The sequence below is a fragment of the Exophiala bonariae genome (genome assembly GCF_035927105.1).
Source record: "Exophiala bonariae strain CCFEE 5792 chromosome Unknown scaffold_31, whole genome shotgun sequence".
Classification (NCBI taxonomy): domain Eukaryota; kingdom Fungi; phylum Ascomycota; class Eurotiomycetes; order Chaetothyriales; family Herpotrichiellaceae; genus Exophiala; species Exophiala bonariae.
Window position 1 is genome coordinate 317,475 of NW_027042506.1, and position 23,683 is coordinate 341,157.

The 23,683-nt window shown below is 52.1% G+C and overlaps 10 protein-coding genes across 10 annotated transcripts; 6 read left to right on the plus strand and 4 right to left on the minus strand.

The window, feature by feature from the left end:
• Positions 1 to 414: 414 nt before the first annotated feature.
• LTR84_008441 (uncharacterized protein) lies at positions 415 to 1,680 on the plus strand (the record flags this gene model as incomplete). Its single annotated transcript, XM_064851987.1, has 1 exon — positions 415 to 1,680. The coding sequence occupies one exon, from the start codon at positions 415 to 417 to the stop codon at positions 1,678 to 1,680; it is 1,266 nt and encodes a 421-aa protein (XP_064701892.1).
• Positions 1,681 to 2,180: 500 nt separating this feature from the next.
• On the minus strand, positions 2,181 to 3,052 carry LTR84_008442 (uncharacterized protein; the record flags this gene model as incomplete). The annotated part of the gene is made up of 3 exons (XM_064851988.1): positions 2,181 to 2,758; positions 2,809 to 2,935; positions 2,987 to 3,052. The coding sequence occupies 3 exons, from the start codon at positions 3,050 to 3,052 to the stop codon at positions 2,181 to 2,183; spliced, it is 771 nt and encodes a 256-aa protein (XP_064701893.1).
• A 1,356-nt stretch (positions 3,053 to 4,408) lies between these two features.
• On the plus strand, positions 4,409 to 9,526 carry LTR84_008443 (uncharacterized protein; the record flags this gene model as incomplete). Its single annotated transcript, XM_064851989.1, has 2 exons — positions 4,409 to 4,473; positions 4,531 to 9,526. 2 exons carry the CDS (start codon positions 4,409 to 4,411, stop codon positions 9,524 to 9,526), a joined length of 5,061 nt encoding a protein of 1,686 aa, XP_064701894.1.
• A 211-nt stretch (positions 9,527 to 9,737) lies between these two features.
• On the minus strand, positions 9,738 to 10,670 carry LTR84_008444 (uncharacterized protein; the record flags this gene model as incomplete). The annotated part of the gene is made up of 1 exon (XM_064851990.1): positions 9,738 to 10,670. The coding sequence occupies one exon, from the start codon at positions 10,668 to 10,670 to the stop codon at positions 9,738 to 9,740; it is 933 nt and encodes a 310-aa protein (XP_064701895.1).
• A 535-nt stretch (positions 10,671 to 11,205) lies between these two features.
• LTR84_008445 (uncharacterized protein) lies at positions 11,206 to 12,711 on the plus strand (the record flags this gene model as incomplete). The annotated part of the gene is made up of 1 exon (XM_064851991.1): positions 11,206 to 12,711. One exon carries the CDS (start codon positions 11,206 to 11,208, stop codon positions 12,709 to 12,711), a length of 1,506 nt encoding a protein of 501 aa, XP_064701896.1.
• A 441-nt stretch (positions 12,712 to 13,152) lies between these two features.
• LTR84_008446 (uncharacterized protein) lies at positions 13,153 to 15,001 on the minus strand (the record flags this gene model as incomplete). Its single annotated transcript, XM_064851992.1, has 3 exons — positions 13,153 to 13,632; positions 13,704 to 14,281; positions 14,350 to 15,001. The coding sequence occupies 3 exons, from the start codon at positions 14,999 to 15,001 to the stop codon at positions 13,153 to 13,155; spliced, it is 1,710 nt and encodes a 569-aa protein (XP_064701897.1).
• Positions 15,002 to 16,323: 1,322 nt separating this feature from the next.
• Positions 16,324 to 18,382, minus strand: LTR84_008447 (uncharacterized protein; the record flags this gene model as incomplete). The annotated part of the gene is made up of 2 exons (XM_064851993.1): positions 16,324 to 18,280; positions 18,327 to 18,382. The coding sequence occupies 2 exons, from the start codon at positions 18,380 to 18,382 to the stop codon at positions 16,324 to 16,326; spliced, it is 2,013 nt and encodes a 670-aa protein (XP_064701898.1).
• An 835-nt stretch (positions 18,383 to 19,217) lies between these two features.
• On the plus strand, positions 19,218 to 20,270 carry LTR84_008448 (uncharacterized protein; the record flags this gene model as incomplete). Its single annotated transcript, XM_064851994.1, has 1 exon — positions 19,218 to 20,270. One exon carries the CDS (start codon positions 19,218 to 19,220, stop codon positions 20,268 to 20,270), a length of 1,053 nt encoding a protein of 350 aa, XP_064701899.1.
• A 562-nt stretch (positions 20,271 to 20,832) lies between these two features.
• On the plus strand, positions 20,833 to 21,627 carry LTR84_008449 (uncharacterized protein; the record flags this gene model as incomplete). Its single annotated transcript, XM_064851995.1, has 2 exons — positions 20,833 to 20,838; positions 20,896 to 21,627. 2 exons carry the CDS (start codon positions 20,833 to 20,835, stop codon positions 21,625 to 21,627), a joined length of 738 nt encoding a protein of 245 aa, XP_064701900.1.
• Positions 21,628 to 22,130: 503 nt separating this feature from the next.
• Positions 22,131 to 22,757, plus strand: LTR84_008450 (uncharacterized protein; the record flags this gene model as incomplete). The annotated part of the gene is made up of 1 exon (XM_064851996.1): positions 22,131 to 22,757. The coding sequence occupies one exon, from the start codon at positions 22,131 to 22,133 to the stop codon at positions 22,755 to 22,757; it is 627 nt and encodes a 208-aa protein (XP_064701901.1).
• Positions 22,758 to 23,683: the final 926 nt, after the last annotated feature.

A 23,683-nucleotide genomic window follows, 5' to 3' on the forward strand; every position in this document is an offset into this window, starting at 1 on the left:
TCTCCCGTCAAACGTTGTACATTGTGCAGCATAACTCTGGGGAACCCGTAACCCCAGACTTTCACACTGCTATCTGACACAGATAAGATATTGCTCCATGGCCTCGATTATCAACCACAAGATGGATCGTCCACCGTGGTGATCGTGATCTTCTCTACCAAGACTCGGATAAACTATGGCCGATGTTATTGACAACCTCGGTGCAAACGGACTCTGCAGAAACCACTTCTGGACGGAATAGCGCCTTACCCCGAAGATCCTCTCAGAGTGCGGGAGGATCTCCACTCTGTTCTATAACAGACATCCATCCAGAATGATATAAGAACAACTTCTTTCAATAATGCCCATGCCTCCCATGTACAATAGCCATCAACACCATCAGAGTAAGTTTGTATCTCCCCCTCAAGTGACACAATGGCATACACACATCAAGACTCCTCCCCCAACTCCATTGACCCAACGACCCTCCCACCCCTCCAACTCCCATCAGGTGTCACCTCACGCTTTGTCGACACCACACCCCAAGGGCTCGTCTTCCACATCCTTGAATCTCTCCCGACGAACCTCCCACCGTCCAGCCCCAAGCCCAAACTCATTCTCCTGGTCCACGGATTCCCCGAAATCGCCTACTCATGGCGGAAGATCCTCCCTCTCCTGTCCGCCCAGGGATACCACGCCGTCGCCTATGACCAGCGAGGCTACGGACGGACCTTCTCCCGCGTCCCTCTTGAAGCATCGTCCTTCCGGCCCCTCAACCTGATCAAAGACGCCGTCACGCTGGTCCACGCCCTCGGCTACGACTCGGTCACCACCATGGTCGGCCACGACTTCGGCGCCGTGACGGCAGGCCTCTCGGCGCTCGCCCGCCCAGACTTGTTCAAATCCCTCGTCATGATGTCCCACCCGACCAAAGGCGTCTCGGGCGCCATGCCCACCAACACATCCCCCTCGTACGGCGCCGGATCCTCACGCCCGCCCCCGACGCCCGACATGGAAAAAGCCCTCTCGGAACTCCCCCGGCCCCGGAAACACTACAAATGGTACTACTGCACGCCACCGTCCAACGACGAAATGACCAACCCGACCGGCCCACCCCTGCACACCTTCCTGCGGGGCTACTTCCACCTGAAATCCGCCGACTGGGACGGCAACGCCCCGCACGCCCTGGCCGGATGGACGGCGAGTGAACTGGCCAAGATGCCCGTCTACTACATCATGGACAAGTCCGACACGATGCGCCAAGCTGTCGCGCGGGATATGGCGAACGAGTCCGCCGCCGTCGTCGCGCAGCGCTCCGCGCGCTGGCTGCCCGACGCCGAGCTCGCCGTGTACGTGGACGAATGGGCGCGCACGACGTTCCAGGGCGGCCTGAACTGGTACCGCGTGCAGACGCAGCCGGGGATCGCGAGTGACGTGCTGGCGTGGGCGGGCGCCAGAATCGCCGTGCCCACCGTCTTCGTCGCCGGCAAGCAGGACTGGGGCACCTTTCAGGAGCCTGGGGCGGTCGAGGCCATGCAGGACGGCAGGAGTGTGTGGGAGGGCTCGTATCGTGGCACCCATCTTGTTGAGGGGGCTGGCCATTGGGTCAATCAGGAGCAGCCGGAGAGGTGTGTGGAGTTGATTCTGATGCTCGCGAGGGAGGCGGAGGCGGCGGAGGGGTCGGCCAAGCATAGACTCTAAGAAGGTTCGTACTTCGGAAGTTCAATGTTGCTTGGACGGAGACGTTGGCCGGCCATTGTCATGATGGATGAAGGACGAGTAAAAGTGGAATTTCCAGAATGCTCTACTAATGACCAGGTGTTTGTGATGTTCTTTTCCGAAAAGATTGCACATTTGTATGATACTATTTAGTGCTAGAATGAATGAAGAAAAAGCATATTGGGTAAACGCCTCCTTGGCCAGAAAACTGAAGATTCCCACCAGCCGACAATGCAGAGGGAGTCATGGAAGCTGTCCCAGTATCCTTATGTATGCAGATCCACAAGTCATGTGCCTTGATGTGCACATTTGTGCATTAAATCCCCAGACGCCTTCGCTGAATCGAGAAAGTCGCAGTGAGGATGGCATCCTGAGTTGTCCCGGGATGGTATAATGGAGAGATGAGGGTGAGGAGTTGTCGTCTGGGCAGACCCGAGCTCGACTATGTGATTGACGCGGAAATCAGCCAGCGAGTGCCCGGTTCAGTCATCCGGCTCAGTCATTTCCGAGTCCAATCTCTCTTCTCGAGCCTTGCCTTTGCCTGGTGTCTTTTCATGCTCGGTGTCGTCGTCGTCATCATAATTCTCGTCATCTTCCGATTCATTGTTGAGATCCGAGTCCGATTCGCTACCATTGGCGGCATCATCGTCGAAATCGTCAAAATCGTCAAAGTCCACCTCTTCAGCATCACTGTCGTTCCAGAAATCGTCGTCGATTTTGTCCACGACCGGCTTGGATGATTCGTGTGTGGGAAGAACAAATCCCTCAGGAACGTCCTTCTTTGACGCCTCGACATCTTGCTGAACTCTGGCCTTGAATGCATCCTGATCGTCTCTACACATGACGCTTGCATCGACGTTTGCGGGCGAGGATACTTCGGCGTCGTCTAGAAGTGACAGGATCGAGATGAGAACGGACTCGACGCGCTGCGCTGGTGACCATCTTTCGCCTGCAGTTTCTCCCGACATGGCATCATCTCCAGGAGCATGGAGAATGGATATACAGAGACGACCATCGGCGTAGATATTGGGATGCCAGAGTGGTTTGTTGAAGCGGAAGTCTGGAGAACCCAGTCAGTTTAGATGAGTCAAAGGAGGAAGTGGCACTGACCCGGTGGCTTGTATGGATAGTCTTTCGGGAAAGTCATCTGTGCTTTGAAATAGCCTCCATAATAGAGAGAATCGGGATTCAAGACCATTAGGGCCAGATTCCAGTGGTAGATATTATCTTCGTCAATCTGACCGGATTAGTTGTGTGCGTGCCATGAGGAATCACTCAATTGACTCACATCGATCTCTACCCATTTCTCTTTGGCCAAAGCTTTGTACTCCTTCATGAGTACGGTCTGAGACATGGTGGGCTAGTGGTGGGTTTGATCAGGCGAGGTGACGGGAGCAGATGTCAACGCAAGGATCGGAGATTGGGTGGTGTGGTTGAGATGAGGGCGGATAAGGCAGAATTAGATCTGAGGGTCGGCGAAGATTGGAGGAAGGGAACAGTCCGGGAAGGCTATAAGCAGAGTAGGGCGTCGGCACAGTGAAGTGAGAGTTGAGGAATTTCTTGAGCCCGGATTGAATGAATCAGCATTCTTCACCGGTGTGTATTGTAGGTGAATAGGGCGGAAGTGATGTGTTGAATGCAGCAGTGAAGGAGGCAGGCAGTTGTTGCCTTGCTGGCTATCCAGGACGCAGTCGGCAGGAGACTGTCAGTAGGGGTCGAACAGAGTAGACAGAAGAAAGAACGATAGGTAGGCAGATGTCAAGGACAAGGTTGAGGGATGACAGATGGAGGCGAGGTTCAAGGAGTTGAGGGCGATTACATGATGCAGTGAGTAGGAGGATGGAGCGGATGGAGAAACGTCAATGGTCACGGGTGGCACGCGGCCAGAACAGGTACGAGGTTTTAATTATTCATGGTTTTGCAGCCTGAGGATGACGCCCGACTAACGGAGAGGACGTGCCGGATACCTAGTTAACTAGTAATTTGGTAAACGCCTGGGCCTTGACCGATACGGATACCAATAGTGCCTCACAAAGGCCGAGGCGAGGGTTGTGTTCTTCAACAATGGGTGGACAACCCCGGGTGTGTTCACGTGCAGGTGTCTCCGGCTTCAGAGTTCAAGTTCACCGTCCTTTCCACGCCTCTTCACCGCTTGAATCAGATGCCTTATCAGTGACCTAGGAGCCGTGATTGCTAGCATCTGCACACCGAGACGGTCAAGGAAGTCTATCAGACAGGTACATCTCTTATCTTGTTGGAGTTGACAGTCGTTAACAAGTACCCCTCACACTGCCATCATCATGCCGCCCTTATCATGACTCACCCATTAGGCAAGTGGCGTCACCGGCACCTGGAATGACGGGCACTTTGGCTTCTGCTGCAGGCGGTGACTCTGCCTAAGAAATTAGTCGGCCGCCTCCCGAAATCACGACGTTCGGAAAAAAGCCAAAGCATCATTTCTCCACATCCGAGTCTATGGTACGAGGTAGTACTAACCACAAGTTAGCACACAACTTTACTACTACTCACGAGTCAACAAACTTGAATCCACTCCGACTACCATCTCTGTGTAGTCGTATCACCGCCTACCTTCTCACCTCCTTCCACCAAGCATTCGATCCGTATTGCTATCCCGCATCATTGGTCGATATGAGGAGAGCCTCACTGGTCTTGCTTCAAGTGTGGTGACTGGTGCTCTCGATTCGCGGAAATGTTCGCGCAGTGTAAAGGCCCAATATGGCAAATCGATGATTTGAGTCGTTGCTTTCAAGCCGAGTATGCTTCTTGAACCTTCTTGCAATCATCAAACGTACTGACGCTCGGTTGTACAAGCTATCTACAGACTTTACTGCCACTTATTGCAGTCGCACTATCCTTCCTCTGTCTACTTTTCCAAGCAATTCGCCGCTCGAGAAGACCTCAAGTTCCGCCGACCACGCCTGACCTGTTGGTCGAGATCAGTGAAGATGAGGAGGACTCGATCGACGATAGCGATGAGGAGGACCTGGCAAAGCTCACTCTTCAAAAAACTACTAGCCATGTGAACGCATCTTCAAAAGATGTGGATCGTCCGACTGGCGAAGTTTTTCTGGTCACGGTCGAATTTCTCTTGGTCATTGTACAATTCGTCGTCGCTTTTCTACAAGTCGCTTTGACCTCGAAGCGTGACTGGACCCCGACAATCGCACAGGCTGTGGTATATCTCTATCTCGTCCTCCTGGCTGGCGTGCGGTTGGTGGCGTCGACAACGACATGGAAAAATCCTCTGTCTGGTCTGTGGAACCATAGCGCGATCATCTACGGCTTTCAGTGGCTCCTGCAGGTCTGGATCTTTCGATCAGAGATACTCAACCCGCATTATAACCTTTCTCATTACTTGACAATCACCACGTTTGCCATCATCACTACCTTGACTCTAATCGTTGCTGTCTCTCGAAAGGGGAATCGAGGTGTTTTGCTCGAGCATGAAGGCGACATTGAGCCTTCACAAGAACCCTTGGCCAGCGTTCTCTCTCTACTGACGTTCACCTGGGTTGATCCGATCGTGTATCGAGGCTACAGGAAAACTCTAGAGCTCACAGACGTCTGGAATCTACCCCTGCAAGACAAGGCTGAGCATGTGTTGGCGCAGTTCCGTCAAGTTCGAAAGACACACTCCTTGGCGTTACGATTACTTCTGCATTTCAAGACAGCCTTATTGATTCAAGGTGCTTGGTGTATGCTTGCTGCTGCATTCATGTTTCTCCCAACACTTCTCTTGAAGGCAATCCTCGAGTTTTTGGAAAACCAAGACAAAATCCCTCTTAGCGCCGCCTGGCTGTATGTCATCCTTTTGGCCGCAACCGGAGCCGTTCAAGCCGTCGGTGATGGACAAGCGTTGTGGATTGGAAGAAAAGCCTGTATCCATTTGCGCGCCATCATCGTCGGCGAGCTTTACTCCAAAACGCTGCGGAGAAAAGCAGCGGCCAATATTGAATCTGACCTGGGCAAGGACGAACCGCAGGATGAACGATCGCTCTGGTCGAAACTCAAATCCTTCTTGGGAGGCCAGAACGACGACAAGCAATCGGCCGACGAAGTACAACCGGCTCCTAAAAAGTCGCTGGGCAGCCAGGCCAAAAATGGCACCGTCATCAACCTTATGTCCATAGACTCGTTCAAGGTCGCCGAAGTCTGTGCCTACTTGCACTTTCTTTGGGCGGCTGTTCCTGTTGAACTGATCATGGCTGTCACCTTGCTGTACAAAGTTTTGGGATTCAGTTCATTTGCCGGTATTCTACTCATGGTGCTGTTGCTTCCTCTAAATCTCTACATCGCCAAATCCTTCCAAGCTGCTCAAAAAAGAATTATGCTTGCTACTGACGGCAGAATTCACGTCACGAATGAAGTCTTGCAAAACATCCGCATCATCAAGTACTTCGCCTGGGAACAACGCTTCGCAAATAATGTTTGTGAAAAGAGAAAGATCGAACTGCATGCGTTGTGGCGAAAGTATGTGTTGTGGTCCGCTGCAGCTACTGTCTGGAGCGGTGTCCCTATTTTGATCACCTTTACCTCGTTTTTCCTCTACACGGTCATCGAGAAACAGCCTCTTGTCCCATCAATCGCTTTTCCGGCCCTATCTCTATTTTCGTTGTTGCGAGTGCCCCTAGATCAGCTTGCTGATATGGTGGCCCACGTACAAGAATCCAAGGTGTCGGTGGATCGAGTCGAAGAGTTCCTTGATGAGGAAGAGACGGAAAAATACGTTCAACTACGCCAGAGCAGGCGAGCAAGCCGTCACGTCACTCGTATCGCTCTTGAACAAGCTACGCTTAGCTGGGGGACCACTGGTCCTGATGATACATCGGCATTCCGACTCATCAACGTCGATGTCGAATTTTCTATTGGTCAACTCAACGTGATTGCAGGACCTACAGGTTCTGGGAAGACTTCCCTTTTGATGGCTCTACTGGGCGAAATGCAACTCCTTGGAGGAAACGTGTACATTCCTGGAGGGTCTGTTCGACAAGATCTGCGCCCTGACCCTGCCACCGGCTTGACAGAAAGTGTGGCATATTGCGCACAACAAGCATGGCTGGTCAATGCGACCATCAAAGACAATATCCTCTTCGCCAGCGCCTACGACGAAGACCGGTATCACGACGTAATCTCAATCTGCGCCCTGGAACGAGATCTCGAAATCCTTGACGCCGGTGATCAAACCCTGGTTGGAGAAAAGGGCATCACCATGTCGGGAGGACAAAAACAAAGAATTTCACTCGCGCGTGCAATCTACTCCAACTCGAAGCACCTGTTACTCGACGATTGCCTGAGTGCTGTCGATGCACATACGGCCAAGCACATATTCGAGGAAGCTCTGACGGGTGAATTAATGGCACATCGAACTTGCATCCTCGTTTCACACAATCTCGCATTGACCATCCCCTTGGCAAGTCTGGTTGTCGTGTTGGAAAATGGCAAAATCGTTGCCAAAGGCAACCCGCAACAGGTCATCGATAGTGGATCTCTCGGCGAAGAGATAATGAAATCTCGACCGGCCTCGCGAGCAGGTTCGACCGCACCTTCGCGAGTTTCATCAAACCTGGAGGAAGAAACATCCAGACTGTCTGGCCAAGGGGGGAATGGAACCGTGACGCCTCGCTCCCGAGCTGCGAACAAAAGTCGGGCCAAGTCTGACAAACCAGACCGAGAATTCGTTGACCACAGATTGGAAAGCAAAGCCTCTGGGAGCGTCAAGCTGTCCACGATCACAGCATACCTTGCGGCTATGGGTCCATGGTATTATTGGATCTTTGCCGCGACAGGCTTCATCGCAACTCAAATTGGATCCGTGGCGACCAATGTGTGGATTCGACAATGGGCGAACGCATATCACCTCAAGGATACCTCGACTTCGCATGCCGCAGTCCATGCCTTCTATCACAACAACTTGCCAGGTACGACTTCTCCCTCGGGGAATGCCTACATTTTGGTACCCCCTAGTTGGAGCGCTCAGACAAAGTGGATTGTCCAGACGGTTTATGACGTTGATGTCTCCTATTACCTTGGCGTCTACGCCGTCATCGGTCTTATCTATGTCTTCATCTGCTTCGGTCGAGAGTTGATTCTCTTCTGGGGCTCTCAACGTGCCTCGTGGGTTTTGCATGAAAAGCTGCTGACCAGCATCCTTCGCGCCAAGTTCCGCTTCTTCGATTCCACGCCTCTGGGACAACTGACCAATCGATTTTCGAAGGATGTGCAAGCTTTGGATCAGGAAGTGGCACCCGTTGCCATAGGAATGCTACACAGTGCTGCATCTGTGCTCACAATTGTGGTACTCATATCCGTCATCACTCCCGGTTTTCTGATTCCAGGGTTTTTCATCACACTGATGTACATCGCCACTGGAATGCTGTATATCCGGTCATCGCGAGATCTCAAACGCATCGAATCGGTCCAACGCAGCCCCCTCTTCCAGCACTTTGGCGAAACGCTGAGTGGAGTTGTGACCATTCGAGCATATGGCGATGAATCACGATTCATTGAAGAGAGCAACTTGCGTGTCAACACATATAATCGACCTTTTATCTATTTGTGGGCCACTAACCGATGGCTCGCATTCAGAATCGATGTCGCTGGAGCTCTGGTGTCGTCCTTTTCGGCGATGTTCGTTGTCATCAATGCGAAGACCATCGACCCCGGTGCGGCGGGCTTGGCACTGTCATATGCCATTACCTTCACACAGAACGTCTTGTGGCTTGTACGACTATACGCCGCCAACGAGCAAAATATGAATTCGGTGGAGCGGTTGCAGGAATACATCGATATCGAGCAAGAAGCGCCAGCGAAGATCCCTGAGAATGCCCCCGCCGCCAATTGGCCAAGTCAAGGATCTGTCCAATTCGTCGGCTACAGTACTTCATACCGACCAGACCTGGATCCTGTGCTCAAGCAAGTTTCATTTCGAATTGAAGGGTCGCAAAAGGTCGGCATTGTTGGTAGGACAGGGGCTGGGAAGAGTTCGTTGGCACTCGCGTTGTTCCGAGGACTGGAAGCCGAGAAGGGCAAGATCCTCATTGATGACGTCGATATCGGTCTTATTGGATTACAAGACCTTCGAGAAGCCATCACCATTGTTCCACAGGATCCGACGCTTTTCACAGGAACCTTGCGATCCAACCTGGATCCGTTCGAACTCTTTACGGACGAGGAAATCTTTACGGCTCTGCGTCGGGTTCAGTTGATATCCGGTCCTCGTTCTGATTCCCAGAAATCGGGAGCGACGACACCTTTGGAAGCTTCCAGTCGATCTCCGACCCTGAGGGAACGCTCGAGCCCACCCGAAAGCCATGCCTCCCTGTCGGCTAATGGTACAGATGCCACAGAATCCACGCTTGTTCGCTTTGCCAGCAACACCAAGGGGAATAAGAACATCTTTCAAGATTTGACATCTCCCGTCGCTGAATCTGGATCCAATCTGTCACAAGGACAGCGACAATTGTTGTGTTTGGCACGAGCACTACTGAAGAATCCCAAGGTGCTCGTGATGGACGAAGCCACAGCGTCCATCGACTATGCCACAGATTCAAAGATCCAAGACACTCTGCGGGAGTTGAAAAACAACACCATCCTTACCATCGCACATCGTTTACAAACCATTATCGACTACGACCGCGTGTTGGTGCTCGATAGAGGCGAGGTGGTGGAGTATGCTGATCCATGGGAATTGATTCAAAACGAGGATGGCCATTTCCGGTCCATGTGTGAAACCAGTGGCGACTTTGACTTACTTTATGAGCTCGCGAAAAAATCATGGCAAGATAGAAGACTGGTTGACGACTCTTGAGAAGAGAGAACCCCCAAAAAGCATTGTTTGGGAGGAAGACTTGGGCGTTGCGTTTGACTTTGTTATGGGTAGGAGCGTTTGGTAGGCATTTTTTTCCTTCTTGAGGCAGTATCGACTGTCCTTTGTACATTTACACTAAACACCATCACTAGTATGAGACTAGGTTATCCTTGTTGAGGACACTCAATACGACTGTGAATACCTTCCTTCTTTAAGCTCTGCTGAGCAGTTTCTCGGCTTCTGCCTTTGCAGCCTGCATTGCTTTGAAATACAATTGCGGTCCGATGCTGATCCGGCTGATACCAATATCTCCAAGCTCCTTTGCAGTCAATTTCCCTTCGGCAAAGACGACCGAGGCGTTCAGTCTGCCATCTAAAGCTGTACTCAAGCGCTTGACCTCGTCAGTAGTCAATCCACCGCGCCCACTCCCACCAATGACAAACACAGTGGTGGCTCCAGCCTCGAGATACAACTTCCCGCGCTGAATCGTCTCATCAAAATCCCCGCTCCCCTTCAAAATAGTATCACACCTCGCGTTGACCACGAAGTCCGGCACGCCCTCACCCTTGGCAACCGCCACGGCCTTTCGAATCCTCTCCGCCGCCTCCTCGGGAGCATACTGCACGCCGGTATCCTTATCGACATCCTCGATATTCACGCCCACGGCACCCGCCGCAATGACGCCCTGAATGGCCTCCTCGAGCCGCGCGCCATACCCGTCCTGCAAATCGACGGAGAGCGGTTTCTCCAGCTCGACGGCGACTTTCCCGATCGCGCGCGCGGCCGCGAGATTCGTCTCCAGCGTCATCAGTGCGTCTTCGCTGTCGTTTGCCAGGGCCACGGCGTAGGATGCTGTCGCCAGGGCTTTGGCGGACGGGAGAGACCCGACGGTCCGTGTGGACGCCACGTCCCATACATTCGCCATGATCACGGGCTGTCCGGGGACGTGGAGCGCTTTGAGGGCGAGCGCGGTCTTGTTGAGGTTCGAGTGGGCCATGGTGCCTGTGGTGGAGAACGGGGCTTTGGGTTGATTGAACTGGGGTAGTTGAACCGTGTTGATGGAGGTATGTCGTCTGAAAAGTCTTCTTCGTGGCAGAGACGTGGAAATCCGCGAGGCTTTAAATACTTGTCGAAGGGCGCTCATTCCAGGCTTGTAGTTTAAATATTCACGTGGGCAGGCGCATCCGTTGGGACCTTTGACGAGACTGTTGGTTGTTCTCTACGTGCCAGATGAGAACTTCTTCAAGGGCTGACAAATGGCGTGTTCATATTATTCCTCAAAGGAGCCCCCCGGAGGTCGACGTGAAGTGAGAAGTTACACCGTCGGAATGCTGTTTCCCCTCCTTTAACACGAATACGTCGTTGGACACCAAGCCAATGCCCGACGTCCGTGGCTCAGTGTCCAGCTATGGTCTGGGGCACTTTGAGCGGGCACTCAGTATTCGTTGTTACATTGGCTCGGTGATAGCGGATCGAACGCCGTCCTCGACAAGGCCTTACCTCTTGTCATGCCTTCACTTCATCGGACAAGTAGGTCGTTGCTCCATTAAAGCGGCGATATCTTTCGGGTAAGGCTCTTAAAGCGGCACTGCAGTATTGGAGGCTCCGCAGTCTGAACATCATGATTTTCGAAGGGACATAGGATGCATTGGTGTCTCCATTGACCACGCCTCCTTTCCATGGCCCTCTTTAGGGCGTCACCTACGCTTGCAAGATGCTCGTCTCAAAGCCCGTTCTTCTTGAATCCTCCCGTCACCACTCCGACCTCGACCTTTATCGGACGAACACGACCCTCTGGTGCCAATCGCATCCGACACAAGCACTCAGATCTTGAACGTGAAATGTTCTCCAATGACTCCCGCAAGATGCCATTACCACTTCGCAAAATGTTCTATATCACGGTCGGTGCAACAGTAGGCATGATGGCCTACCAGACAGTCTCCTTGAGTATTGGTTCCGACGGCTTCATGGAATGTGAACTCGTCGCAAAGGAGTCCGTATCACCCACGGCCAGCATATTCTACCTCGACCCAGACCCGAATCGGCTGAAGCACCCGAACCGGCTCCAAGAGCTAATGGCTGCGGACGGGTTCCTCCTCGACTATCCCAAGATGGCGATGAGGACCAACAACGCCAGGAAGCTTAGAGATGCCTGGAACGAAGGAACTCTGTGGAGTCTCGAGTTCAAGCAGCCCCAATTGCAGATCGTGAGGCACTACACGCCACTACCTCCGAGTGCGGTGGACAACGAAGAGAGGAAGGGTTGCGTCAAGTTTCTGATCCGCGAAGAGGATCGAGGCGAGATGTCGTCCTATCTCCATAACTTGAAAGTATCGCGCAGTGACCCAACCCCAGGGGAGCAGATGTTGTCGGCGCTGAAAGCCATCGTTACCCTCAGCCCACCGCCCAAGCCGGTGCCGGTCGGTAAGAAAACCGACAGGACGACAGTCGATGTCAGAGGACCGAACCATGATTTTCGACCAGGAAAAGATGTCCGTCAAATTGTCTATTTCGCCGGCGGGACGGGAATTGCCCCAGCCTTGCAAACTGCTCACGCGTTGCTGGGCAATCACAAGGTGAATCGGGCGGTCGATCCGACAGACCTCGCCACCCGCAAACTACACATTCTGTGGGCGAATCGGACACGCAGCGATTGTCTGGGCGGCCAAAGTGATCCTGCTCCGGAACTGCCACGTGTTCTGCAGGAGCCTCGTCCTCAGTCTCAAAGAGGGGGGTTCTGGTCCAAGCTGGGGTTTACCACAGAGCCAACGAACGTGCCGGTCGAGCCAACATCAGCCCCGACGCCTCCATCATCGACAATAGCTGCAACAGCGGACACTTCCAAGCACACCAATCGCATCGTCAGAGAGCTCGAAGCCCTGAAAGACAAGTATCCAGGTCAGGTGACGGTCGAGTATTTTGTCGATGGGGAAAACACTTGGATCGACAAGAACACTGTATCAAAGGCTTTGGGCCGATTAAAAGACGGAGAGATCCGTGATATCCAGAATTCCGTGTCTCCCGGCCAGCGTCAAGTAATGGTCTCGGGTCCGCCGGGCTTCATCGCCTACTTGGCGGGTCCAAAGGTATGGATCGACGGATGGGAACAACAAGGTCCCCTTGGAGGTCTCATCGCGCGAGAGCTTTCCAGTGCGCCGCAGAATGCAAAGGTCGTCAAGATCTGAAATGCAGTGAGAGACATGACTATGTTTTGAGCCAGATACATTAAGGGCCTTGAAAGCCACTTATACCCCGTGAGCTGCCTTGATTTGAGTGTGCGAGCATATCTCAACTCGTGGCCTATGAAGGCAGATCTCCTTCGGCCATCCACCTCGACAGCAGGGGTCTAGGCTGCCTTGGTAGCAAGCTATGAGGCTGTGACCTCAACAAAGCGTGTGACAGCACGCGAGCCATGTATAATGAACAATGTACAACATAGATGTATAGAACGAAGCGGAGTACAGGCTTCCCTTGGAGCGAGCCACTGGAATTCGGCTAGACATCCTCATATTTCTATTTAATGACAACGTTTCAGATTCCCCTTCTACTCTATCTAGACTTCGATCTAGTGACCAATATCTGCATCAATGAACGGCCTCTTGCGTATCAAGCATATGACAACCACTTTACAACTTCACATTACCCTTGGCCTCGCGCTTGGCCAAGTCCCTCAGCTCTCTCCTCAGGATCTTCCCACTCGGACTCTTAGGAATCGCATCGAGGAAAAGACAGCCACCTCGCAACTGTTTATGGGCCGCGAGATTCTGTTTGACAAACTCCTTGATCTGCCCAGCGGAGATCTTCTTCGCGTCCGCCACGACGTATGCGCGGGGCAGCTCGTTGCCACTGCCCGATGGATCCGGCACGCCGATGACGGCGGCGTCGAGGATCTGGTCGTGGCTCAGCAGGAGGGCTTCCAGTTCCGCCGGCGCCACCTGCAGGCCCTTGTACTTGATGAGTTCCTTCTTTCGGTCGACGATGTAGAACATGCCGTCGCGGTAGACGCCCACGTCGCCTGTCTTGAACCACTTTCCGTCTTGGGTGAAGGTCTCTGTGGTCGACTTGGGGTTCTTCCAGTATCCCTTTGTGACCATGGGGCCTTGGACCTGGTGATCGAGACGAGTTAGCACATTTGTTCAAGTTGAGGAAAGGCCTCGTGTGGCATGAATTGACTTACGATGAATTCACCCTCTTGACCCTCTTCCACATCGTTCTCATCGTCATCCACCACTCGCAGACGAACATTCGGCAACAGAGGCGAGACCGAACCCGTCTGATCATCCTGATCCCACGGCATGCCAGTGACACTCCCCGTCGTCTCACTCAGGCCCCACGTCTGCGAAATACTGCAGCCTAGCTTCTGCTCCGCCAGAGCCTGCAACTCGGGCCCCATCGGCGCCGCCCCCGTGATCGCATGCCGCAGCGTCTTGAACTGGTCCGTCACCGCCGGACTCTTGGCGCAAAGCAGGTAGATCGGCGGCACGGTGAAGAAGAACTCGATCTCGAATTTCTTGTTGTACTCGAGAAACTTTGCAAAATCGAATTTCGGCATCCAGTAGACGGGGCCGCCCGCGATGGATGGATTGACAAAGTACCCCTGGCAGCCAGCGATGTGGGCGGCGGGTAAGTGGGCGAGGGTGCGGTATCCGAATTTGAAGTTGGCGTCTTTCTGGCGTTGCTTCGCCATCCATTCGCGCAGCATGTATTGCGGGATCAGACCTTCGGAAACGATGTTGGAGTGGCTGAGATTGACACCTGCGTGAGTTCGGTCAGCGGTGTTCGCGCCATGTGCGAGTAGGAAAGCAAGCAAGCAAGCACTTTACCTTTAGGAACGCCCGTCGTGCCACTGGAATACAACAGGCAAATAACCCTGTTCTCCAGCACCTCACGATCAGTCACGACCTCCCAGTGCAACCTCTCCTGCAGTGACCCTTCGCCTTCGAGAAAATTTCTCCCATTCCCCTGCACACTCTCCAACACCCTCGTCCCTCCCATACTGTCCAACACCAACACCCTCCCGGCATCCAAACCACACTCGGCCGCGGCCTTGGTCGCGACCTCGACACAATCAGGACTCGCAACCACGACCTTCGCATCCCCCTGCCTGATCTGCCTGGCCAGCTCCATGACGGTAAAACTCGAGCTGGCCGCCGAATAGATTCCCCCGGCGGCAATGACACCGTAGAAGGCGGGCGCGAGCAACACCTGGCCCGACGACATGACGACCACGACATCCCGCCCGGACACGCCGTCACCAGCGATCCCGTAGCTGTGCCGCAGCGCATACGCGATGCGCTGGCTGTAGATCCGCGCCTGCGCTTTCGTTACGCTATTGGACGGCAGCGCGGCTTCCAGGTGCAGGATCGTGTCGTCCGTGCTGTGGCTTTCCGGCGACGTGTAGATTAGACTGCAGAGGTCGAGTGCCGGGAGCGAATAGTCTTTCACCGGGTTGTAGATCCTTGTGGCGGGTGCCATGTTGATGGTGTCCTGTGGAATAGACTCGTCTGTTCCTCGCTGCTGAAAGGGTTTCCTTTGATGGCGAGTCGAAATGGTTTGTGGACCAGCGAAATGCTTCCTTGTTCTTGTGCTTTCTAGAGACACCGCTCCTCTAACACCTCAGTCTTTCTGCCGTGGTACAGTAAACACCCGGCCTATGTGATTCAATTTCAAAAACACTCTGGCAATGCCCCTCCTCACGCACGGAAGGCAAAGATTCCCACACGCGCGCTCAACACAAAGCGAAATCTCCTATTGAGTACACCCCCCAAGTAAGCGAGCGTCGAACAAAGTATCCGCGAGCTCAGAGCTAGCTAGCTAGCTAGCTAGATAGATGGAGAGAAGTTGAGCAGCGGCACACGGAGAGATAGAAAGCAAGAAACAGGAAATTGAAGAACTATGACAGGCAAGCTCTCTTTCAGCAAGGAGCTATGAATGTGTGTATGTGCCTAGGTAGGTATCATCCTCGATCCACGTCTAGTTCGTCAGGTAGCAAGTAAGTACTATAAAATATTTTCTCCCACCCCCCTGGCTGGGCATTCCAGGTCGGCACCTCGGGTGTCAGATAGTACGGTCCACTGTACATTGGAGGGGAGGAGTCAGTCTTTTGAGACCGGCAAGCAGCAGCAGCAGCAGCAGCACCTAGGCCAACACCGTACCCTTGCCCTGAAGTCGGTACCTCGTGTGTAACTAGAATCCTCGCACGCACGCACGCACGCAAAGCAGCTGGTCGCGATGGGGGCGGAGTGTGGGGTAAGTGGTCGCTGGTTATTTTAGCCTCCAGCCGAGGGTGAGCCTCGGTTGATTGTTTGGGTTTGAGGCTGGACTCCGTTTGTGTGGGTTTTGATACGAGGTAATTTACTCCGGAAAGAGTGCTGTTTTGAGGATCAGACGTACATACGGATGTGATTATTGCGATTCTGTTGATGATTTGAGACTAGTACGGCACGTGCGAGCGTACATAGACGAGGAGGGTATGCAGGACATCATTCATTAAAAAATGTAGTTATTTATTCGTGTTTGGCAATGTGCCACTTGTAACACTGGTTGCTATTGAATGAAGCTTTCGATGTCCATGAACATGCCATCTTTCCCTTACTCTTTCCGATCCAAAAGGTAAGTAAGAATCCCAGTGAGTACCCAATGTTAACACCGCTCGCTCAGGCCCAAAGAAACAACGACTAATCCAAACAGCGCAGTTGTGCTCGGAAATCCGAAGATGCTGCATCGTAAACTGACTCCGGATCAAAATGGAGCCACTGAAGAAGGCGGAGGGCTATCGTGCCACACGTACACCACCGTTACCTCTTGCTTTTGGGCGTGGTCGGTGTTGTGACGCTATTAGAGCCGCTTCTTCCTCCCTCGCTATCGCTGTCCGAGTCATGATGACCATCGCCAATCATGCCCTGCATGAATGAAATGTAATCATATTTGGGCACGTCTCGATCTGCTTCCATATCTGGCCCTTTGTGTTGGGGCATACTCTGAAGCAGATCTTCAATGAGCTCATCAGGGATCAGTGAATGCCTCAGGTCCATCTCGGTCACGTAGGGTTTTCCATCCGCCACTTCTCGGAATGATTGGAAGACTTGGTCGGCACTGTTTTGATCTTCTGTCACCGAAACCATGAATCGGATGAATTGTTCGAATCCAACTCCATGGCTCTCTCGTTGCCTGCGTGACACCGGAGACATGGATCTCTCAATGCCGCTGTGACAGACTTCCTGGAACTTGTCGTGCATCTCTTGCTCGTCATAGACCAGCCCGAGACTTGCCAAAGCTGCACTGAATTCCAGCTCTTGTAGAGCATTGGTACAGTCTCGATCAAAATGGCGAAACACCGACTCAAATTCTTCCAACTGGATGGGAGTCAAATTGGTCATGTTCCTGGCCACCATTTGATTCTCAAGGAAGGTGAGCTTTTTCTGCACACTGGTCTTGACCAAGCTCAACTCATACATCAACTCGTCATAAGTGTATGTGGTAAAATCATTTTCGTCAATGTTGGCTTCTTGACACTTTTCGTCCAGGATTGCTATTCCTTCGAGATATTGTTCCAGCGGCACCAAGTTTGCGGAGAGTCGTTGGGCGTGTTGCAGTTGATCGTCGACGTCACCTTCGAGACCAGAGACGGCGAGAGACAAGGTATTGAGTGTCAGAGCGAAGTCATTAGCCTTGTCCGCAAAACTTCGGCGGAGGGCATTCTTGATATCACGGATGGTTTCATTGATCAGTTTGCTTCGAGCATGCTCATCGGCAGCGAGGCCTGCCCACTCATTGTCCAGGACCTCAAACCGCAGCTCGGGCCGTGGGATATATGGTTGCAAACGATAAGTCAAAAGTTTGGTCTTGATATTGCCGAGGAGGGCGGCAAGATCTGATTTCTCGGCGACCCACTTCCTTTTCTGGTTCCGCTTGAAGCCTGCCAGATCGTTGGCCTGGGCTTTGGCATCTGCATACGTCCCTGCAAAGGTGGAGTTGTGCCAGTCTTGTCTCTGCTGTCTGATGCACTGCAACAAGGCACGCATTCTCTTTTCATAGGCGTTTTCCATTTCCCAAGCGCCTTGCATGTTGGAGACGAACTTTTCCACCCGTCGACCCGCATTCTCGACCTTTTCCATGGCGCTAAAAGCATGAAACCAATAAGCAATATAGGTCATGAGCGATCGTTCGTCGGGCCTGGGAACATCAGCCACATCCTCCACATCCAACAGGTCCGGTATGCCAATCTCTTTGGAGGCGATATCAAAAGCCAATTGCATATTTCCCTTGTGGTCGGATTTGTCCAAGGTATCAAAGTCAATCAGATCTGGTCGGTGAATGTCCAACAAGGCACAGAAAGCCAGACCGTTGTTCCACGACGTCGAAAAGTCTCGGACCTCGACGCCCTCGTAGCAGGCAGTTTTGCGTTGACACCATAAAAGGAGACCCTCCTTGGCGGTCATGCCCTCCTCGTTGATGTCGGAAATGGTGAAGCGTAAAATCAGAGTCCATATCAGACCCAGTATAATCTTTCTGTTTCCATCCACCACATCTTCGGCGCCTATGTTTGTCATCATGATCCCGCGGCTCTTGATGAATTCCAGCGACTTGTTGACATTCTCGAATTTCTGCACCCGCAGGCGAGGGTTGGAGGCATAGCGACCGAGCGAGTCATTGCTGAGGACTTCTAATAGATGTATAAGAATGATACCGTCTGCTAGATCTGTGACGAGGGAAGAGACAGCGACATCTCTGGAAGCGATCTTGTTATTGAGCCTGTGGGAAGTTAGTGTCGGGAAATATCGTCGAGGAGGAGACGCACCATTTGGTAAAAGTCTTCTCTTGCACATTGACCCATTGCTTCTCCAACAGTACCATGGCTGCATGTCAGACAATGATGTTGATTATAGAATACAGGAGATGGATGAGGATGGGCGGTGGAGAGAGTGTGTGTAGAGGTCCGAGCTGCGGTGAAGATCTTGTGGGAGGGGGATGTGATCTGATCTGACACGGATTGAAGCAGCTGAAAGAAGGAGACCGAGATACAACCAGTACGAGTATTGAGTAAAAGCGGTACGGAGTGCGATTAGTCGTATGTAAGTAGATGGACCAGTGACGAAGCGGCGGTGGTGGTTCGTGTCAACAAAGGCTGGCCGGGCTGGCTGTGTGTTCGTCTTCAGCCCCGTCGGCGGAGAAACCGCCTTCCGTGAAGCCGGACCCCTGCGACTTCCCTCTGACATCCCCTGTAGGCCGTAACTGCCTTGAGAACCACCCCCCAAGACCTCCGAGTCACGAGTCACGGATGCTCCATCCATTCCTCCAATCAGCATACCACCACAAACTACGCGTCCTCAGACGTGTCTCAATCTTTTTCAAATCTCGCAGGCGAAATTAAAAGAGCGATCTAATCACATTCATAAAATGATTCATAAGATGGCTCAGGGGAACGTCGATTCCTCGATGGCCTGATACATACTCGCAGAATGGACTTTGATTTTCTATCTTGATCCTATCGTCTTGTTGACAGTCAATGACATGACCTCAGCTTTGGTCCTTTGCAATGACGCCATGACTTCGAACCCTTCGGCAACACCCTTATCGTGGATCATGGACGTCTTGGTGATTGATATGTACTCTCAAAATATAGGGAATGGAATGCTAAGTGGATTTTCTTTTCGTCGTTGACCTTTTTGCACATCGTGATCAACTCAACATGCCCGTTCAGAAAGAGTCCCGTGAAAAGTCCTGCTGGGTCACCTTGATCACCAAGCCGTCTTATCTGCCCGGTGCTGTGATCCTTGCCCATACTCTTGAAACTCAGGGATCCAAATATCCCCTTTTGATTCAGTATACATCCTCCTTGGGCAAAGAAGCTATCGCTGCTCTCCAGGAGGAAGCAGATAATTATGGTCGCATCCAACTCCAAGAGGTTGATTTGCTCTTGCCACGAAAAGACCAAGAGAACAAAGGCAGTGTCGCCGAGCGCTTCAAGGACACTTTCACCAAACTCCGAGCCTTTCAAGTCTATGAGCATGGCTACACGCGTGCCGTCTTCTTGGATGCCGACATGGCGGTGTTTAGAAATCCGGATGAGATTTTCGATATTGAACTTCCAGGTCGAGATTGGTTGGCGGCCAATCATTCTTGTGTCTGCAACCTGGACTACGATGAATGGGCCCCTGCAGATTGGCAAAAGGGGAACTGTGCTTACACTCCCCTGACTCATCCAGATGATGTGGCCGCACGAATCGACGCTTCCAGTCGTCCAACATATCAGTTATTGAACGGGGGCATGTTTCTCTTTTACCCGACTGAAGACTTGTGGCAGAGAATGCTCCATCATTTCAACACCACTGACAAGCTGAAAGAATATCAATTTCCCGACCAAGACTTTCTGGCAGATTTCTATCGGGACAAGTGGTGCCCTGTCTCCTGGAGATACAATGCACTGAAGACGATGCGATATTGGCATCCTCGCATTTGGTCAGACGAGAAACTCGTGATTCTCCACTACATTGTAGACAAACCTTGGGAGAGACAAGTTGGCCCCAATGGAGTTGCCGGGCATCTGGGGAGAGACGGCGAGACACATGAGTGGTGGTGGAATCTCTACCATGGTTGGAGAAGCCAGAGGAAAGAGGAACAGAACAGTCCACTGGTGCTGTCAGCCATGCATCGGCTGGTCGATACGGAGAAGCCGTTCACAGAACGTATTCCTCTTCCTCAGAGTGTGGGTCAACCTGAAGACGTTCAGCCTTGGCCGTGATTATTTCGACTTGGGAATCACAATGGAATGCTTCCTATCGGCCTTTCACCAGTCCTAGCTGGTCTGTCGTGGACGACTAGGAGTCTCCCCCTTTTCGGTATTCCTTCCTCTTTTGCATATCGAGATTCACGTGTGATTTCCTGGTCGTCACTGCCAGATCTATTCAGATACCTTCCAGTTGTTTCTAGTCGCCACTGCCGAATCTCATTGTCGGCTTTCTCGTTCTTAACCAGACGTCACTGTCAGTTCACCAGTTATCGTCTTCACGGTTCAAATGCCGACGCCTTTCTCATGGCTTCCTATTTAAGCCACCTTTGTCCTCGTTCTTCTCATCACTTGCTCGTCTCCTCCCCGACCTTCTTTGTCATCATCTTTCCTTCATCCATTGTGCTCATTACCCGACAGTTTGTCCCTCGATCTCCGTTGCTGTAAGTATCAAAGAACTTTGTTTGTCAATTTACGTGAAACTGATCACTCTATTTAGTCGCGACATCAAAAACACAACCACCCATATCGATCTACCAACTCCACCAAACAAAATCAAAGGACAGACACCCTCGCCATGGCTGTAAGTACTAACCCCAACCACCCTCGTCTGGATCAAGGCCAATACTCACTCTCGCAGGTCAAGTACATCCTCTTCGACTGTGACAACACCATCGTGAAGTCTGAAGACGTCGCCTTCGCAGCCTGTGCCGAGCTCGTAAATGAAGTCCTGGCCAAACATGGTATCAATGAACAATTCACCGGAGAGAGTTTGATCGCCAAATTCGTTGGTCACAACTTCCGTGGAATCATGGAGATCTTGCAAGATGACTACAACTTCAAGCTGTCCGCCGAAGAGCTCAACGCTTACGTTTCAACCGAAGTCGACCGTGTCATCACAAAGCTTCAAGCCAAGGCCGAGCCATGTGATGGTTCCATGGAGGTCTTGACCAAATTGTACGACGAGAAGAAGTACAAGCTTGCTGTTGTCTCATCGTCTGCTCTTCGTCGCGTTCAGGTTTCCATTGCAAAGACTGGACAAGACAAGTTCTTCCTTGCCGACGAAGTCTATTCCGCTGCGACCTCTCTTCCCAAACCCACCAGCAAGCCTGATCCTGCCATCTATCTCCATGTTCTCGACAAGTACGATGTCAAGCCTGAAGAATGTGTTGCAATCGAGGATTCCATGTCAGGTGCGACCGCAGCAGTTCGAGCAAAGATCCCCCTCATCGGCTATGTTGGGGCCTACCTTACCGACGCAAAGAAGGACGAGATCACAGACAAGTTTGCTTCCCTCGGATGTACTGTCGTCATGCGCCACTGGAGCGAATTCGAGAAGTGCTTGGCTGCGATTGAGGCTGGCCGTGTCTAGAACGACAAGGGCTGTGGTGTGAACTGGCGAGCTTTCTCAGAGTTGCCCACAACAAACGCTTCATGCGAAGCAGCATGGCCGACATGCAGAACATGTAACAATACTTTCGACCATCAAACGAAGATGTGACCTGCAGACTGCAAGACAGAATCGTGACATCAAGACGATGAAATGTCAACAGTGACAAGCAATCAAACGCAATTGTTTACCCACAACTTTCCTTCTCCTCTTCGTGCTTCTGTGTTTGCGTAGAACAATCTCGTAGTCTGTCAATGTCTCCTAGAATTGAGTCTGTAGTCTAGTTTGCTCCCGGCGCACCTTCTCCTGTATTAACTTAGTTCTCTCTACTAAGTAATATAGCATTTATATGAAGCTACGAATTATCCGAAGATCCGGAAGTCCACCCAGGCCCGATCTTGCTTCGTGATGCATTCCAGTGGTTTCCAAAAATAATTTCATTGTGTGGACACATTCCTGACAATTAGGATGGTGCCTGCGCAACCATGGCCATCAAGAAAATGCCGTCTTCCACAAACAAACGACGACATGCCACCTCCAAGTCTCTGGACGAAGATAAAACCACCGCTGAAAGCCTCAGCCATGAACAGCCGCAAATTCAATATCTACCCGACATGCGCAGGCTCGTGGGAACACCACTCCGCGGCAGTGGCAACGTCCCATCCCAGCCCGGCGGCAACCCAAGAGGACTGATCCCATCACAACAATATATCAGCCGCATCCAGCGGGCCCCGATACCCATACCGGCGTCGTCTATACAGACACTGACACCCAAACTCCGCCGCTCGCCCCTCCCCTTCACCTACGGCGGCGCGGAAGTCAGTCTCGACCCCTCAACCCTCTCCATTCGCCCCGACGCCACGGCCATCGAGCAGATCAAACTCGTCATCCCCGTCGTCCCGAGGATGATGAACGGCCAAGCCGATCTGCCCAAGATGCTCGCCATGCTGGTCTCCCATGCGAATGCGACCGCGGTTCAACCGCCACCGCAGATATCAGCGGATGTGAACGCGACTGTGCTGGGCAGTGAGGTCGATACCCCCGGTGCGGACTTCGATTTGTTGTTGAATAGCTTGAGCGAGTCCGGGCTTGTGGGGGCGAAGAAGTTGTGATTACAGACTTTTGGGACTGCTCTTACTGCCAGGCTCGGTATGGCGATGAAGTTGGCTGTCCTTAATGAGAAGGCTGGGACCACAGGATGTTGAACATCCACTGATCGGACTCGAATCTTGGGGATTGAGGGGGAGATATCCGGAGTGGGAATCCTGGCTATGATACTCTTGACCTGGCTGAGCATTATCTTGAGTAACTCATCCCCTTCATCAAACAAAGGTCGGAAATAATGACAATTGCGATTGCCTTTGAATCTGGTATTCCTGAGCCAGTCCACTTACCTCTTTATTGTATCAAGAGATGAATAAATTTCACTCCTTCTCCTTTCTTACCTTGGGATTTTCACAGCAAAAGGACGATTCTGCAGATCGTTCGACCTCGAAACCCATGAATCGTTCCTCACGCATCAATTCCATGCACGTACTAGCAATTGGGTCGTCCTCCTTGAATCGCTCTGCCCATGGCATTGTCGGATCTAACGGCTTGCTTGTTCCTGCCTGGGTCGATTCTGTGCAGCCATGTTCAGGCAGTGCAACAGGTCTTCGTGACATCTGTCTGTTAGATGCCACCACGAACCTCGGAAATTTGCCGTGTCTGTTCAAAGATCCATTGTCTCGTGGGCGACAGGGGTCAGTGGGTTGTTGGAACAAATCTGTATTGTCTTGCTCTCTGAAGCTCTCACAGCTTTTTTCGAGTCTCATTATGTGAAGTCCGACTTACGTTGTAGTGTACCGCCATCCCACCCCAGGTCTTGACTCTTAAGTTCCATAGCTGAAGACACCACATCTGAAGATCTGTTCTCTCGCGCTCTCGAACCGATCTTAGAAACCATTTGAGTATGCTGTACACCAGTGACTCTGAAGTTCAGCCCCCTGGAAAATTCCAACCTCCTACTTTCGACCCAGCTCTGAGATTCGTCTTCGTC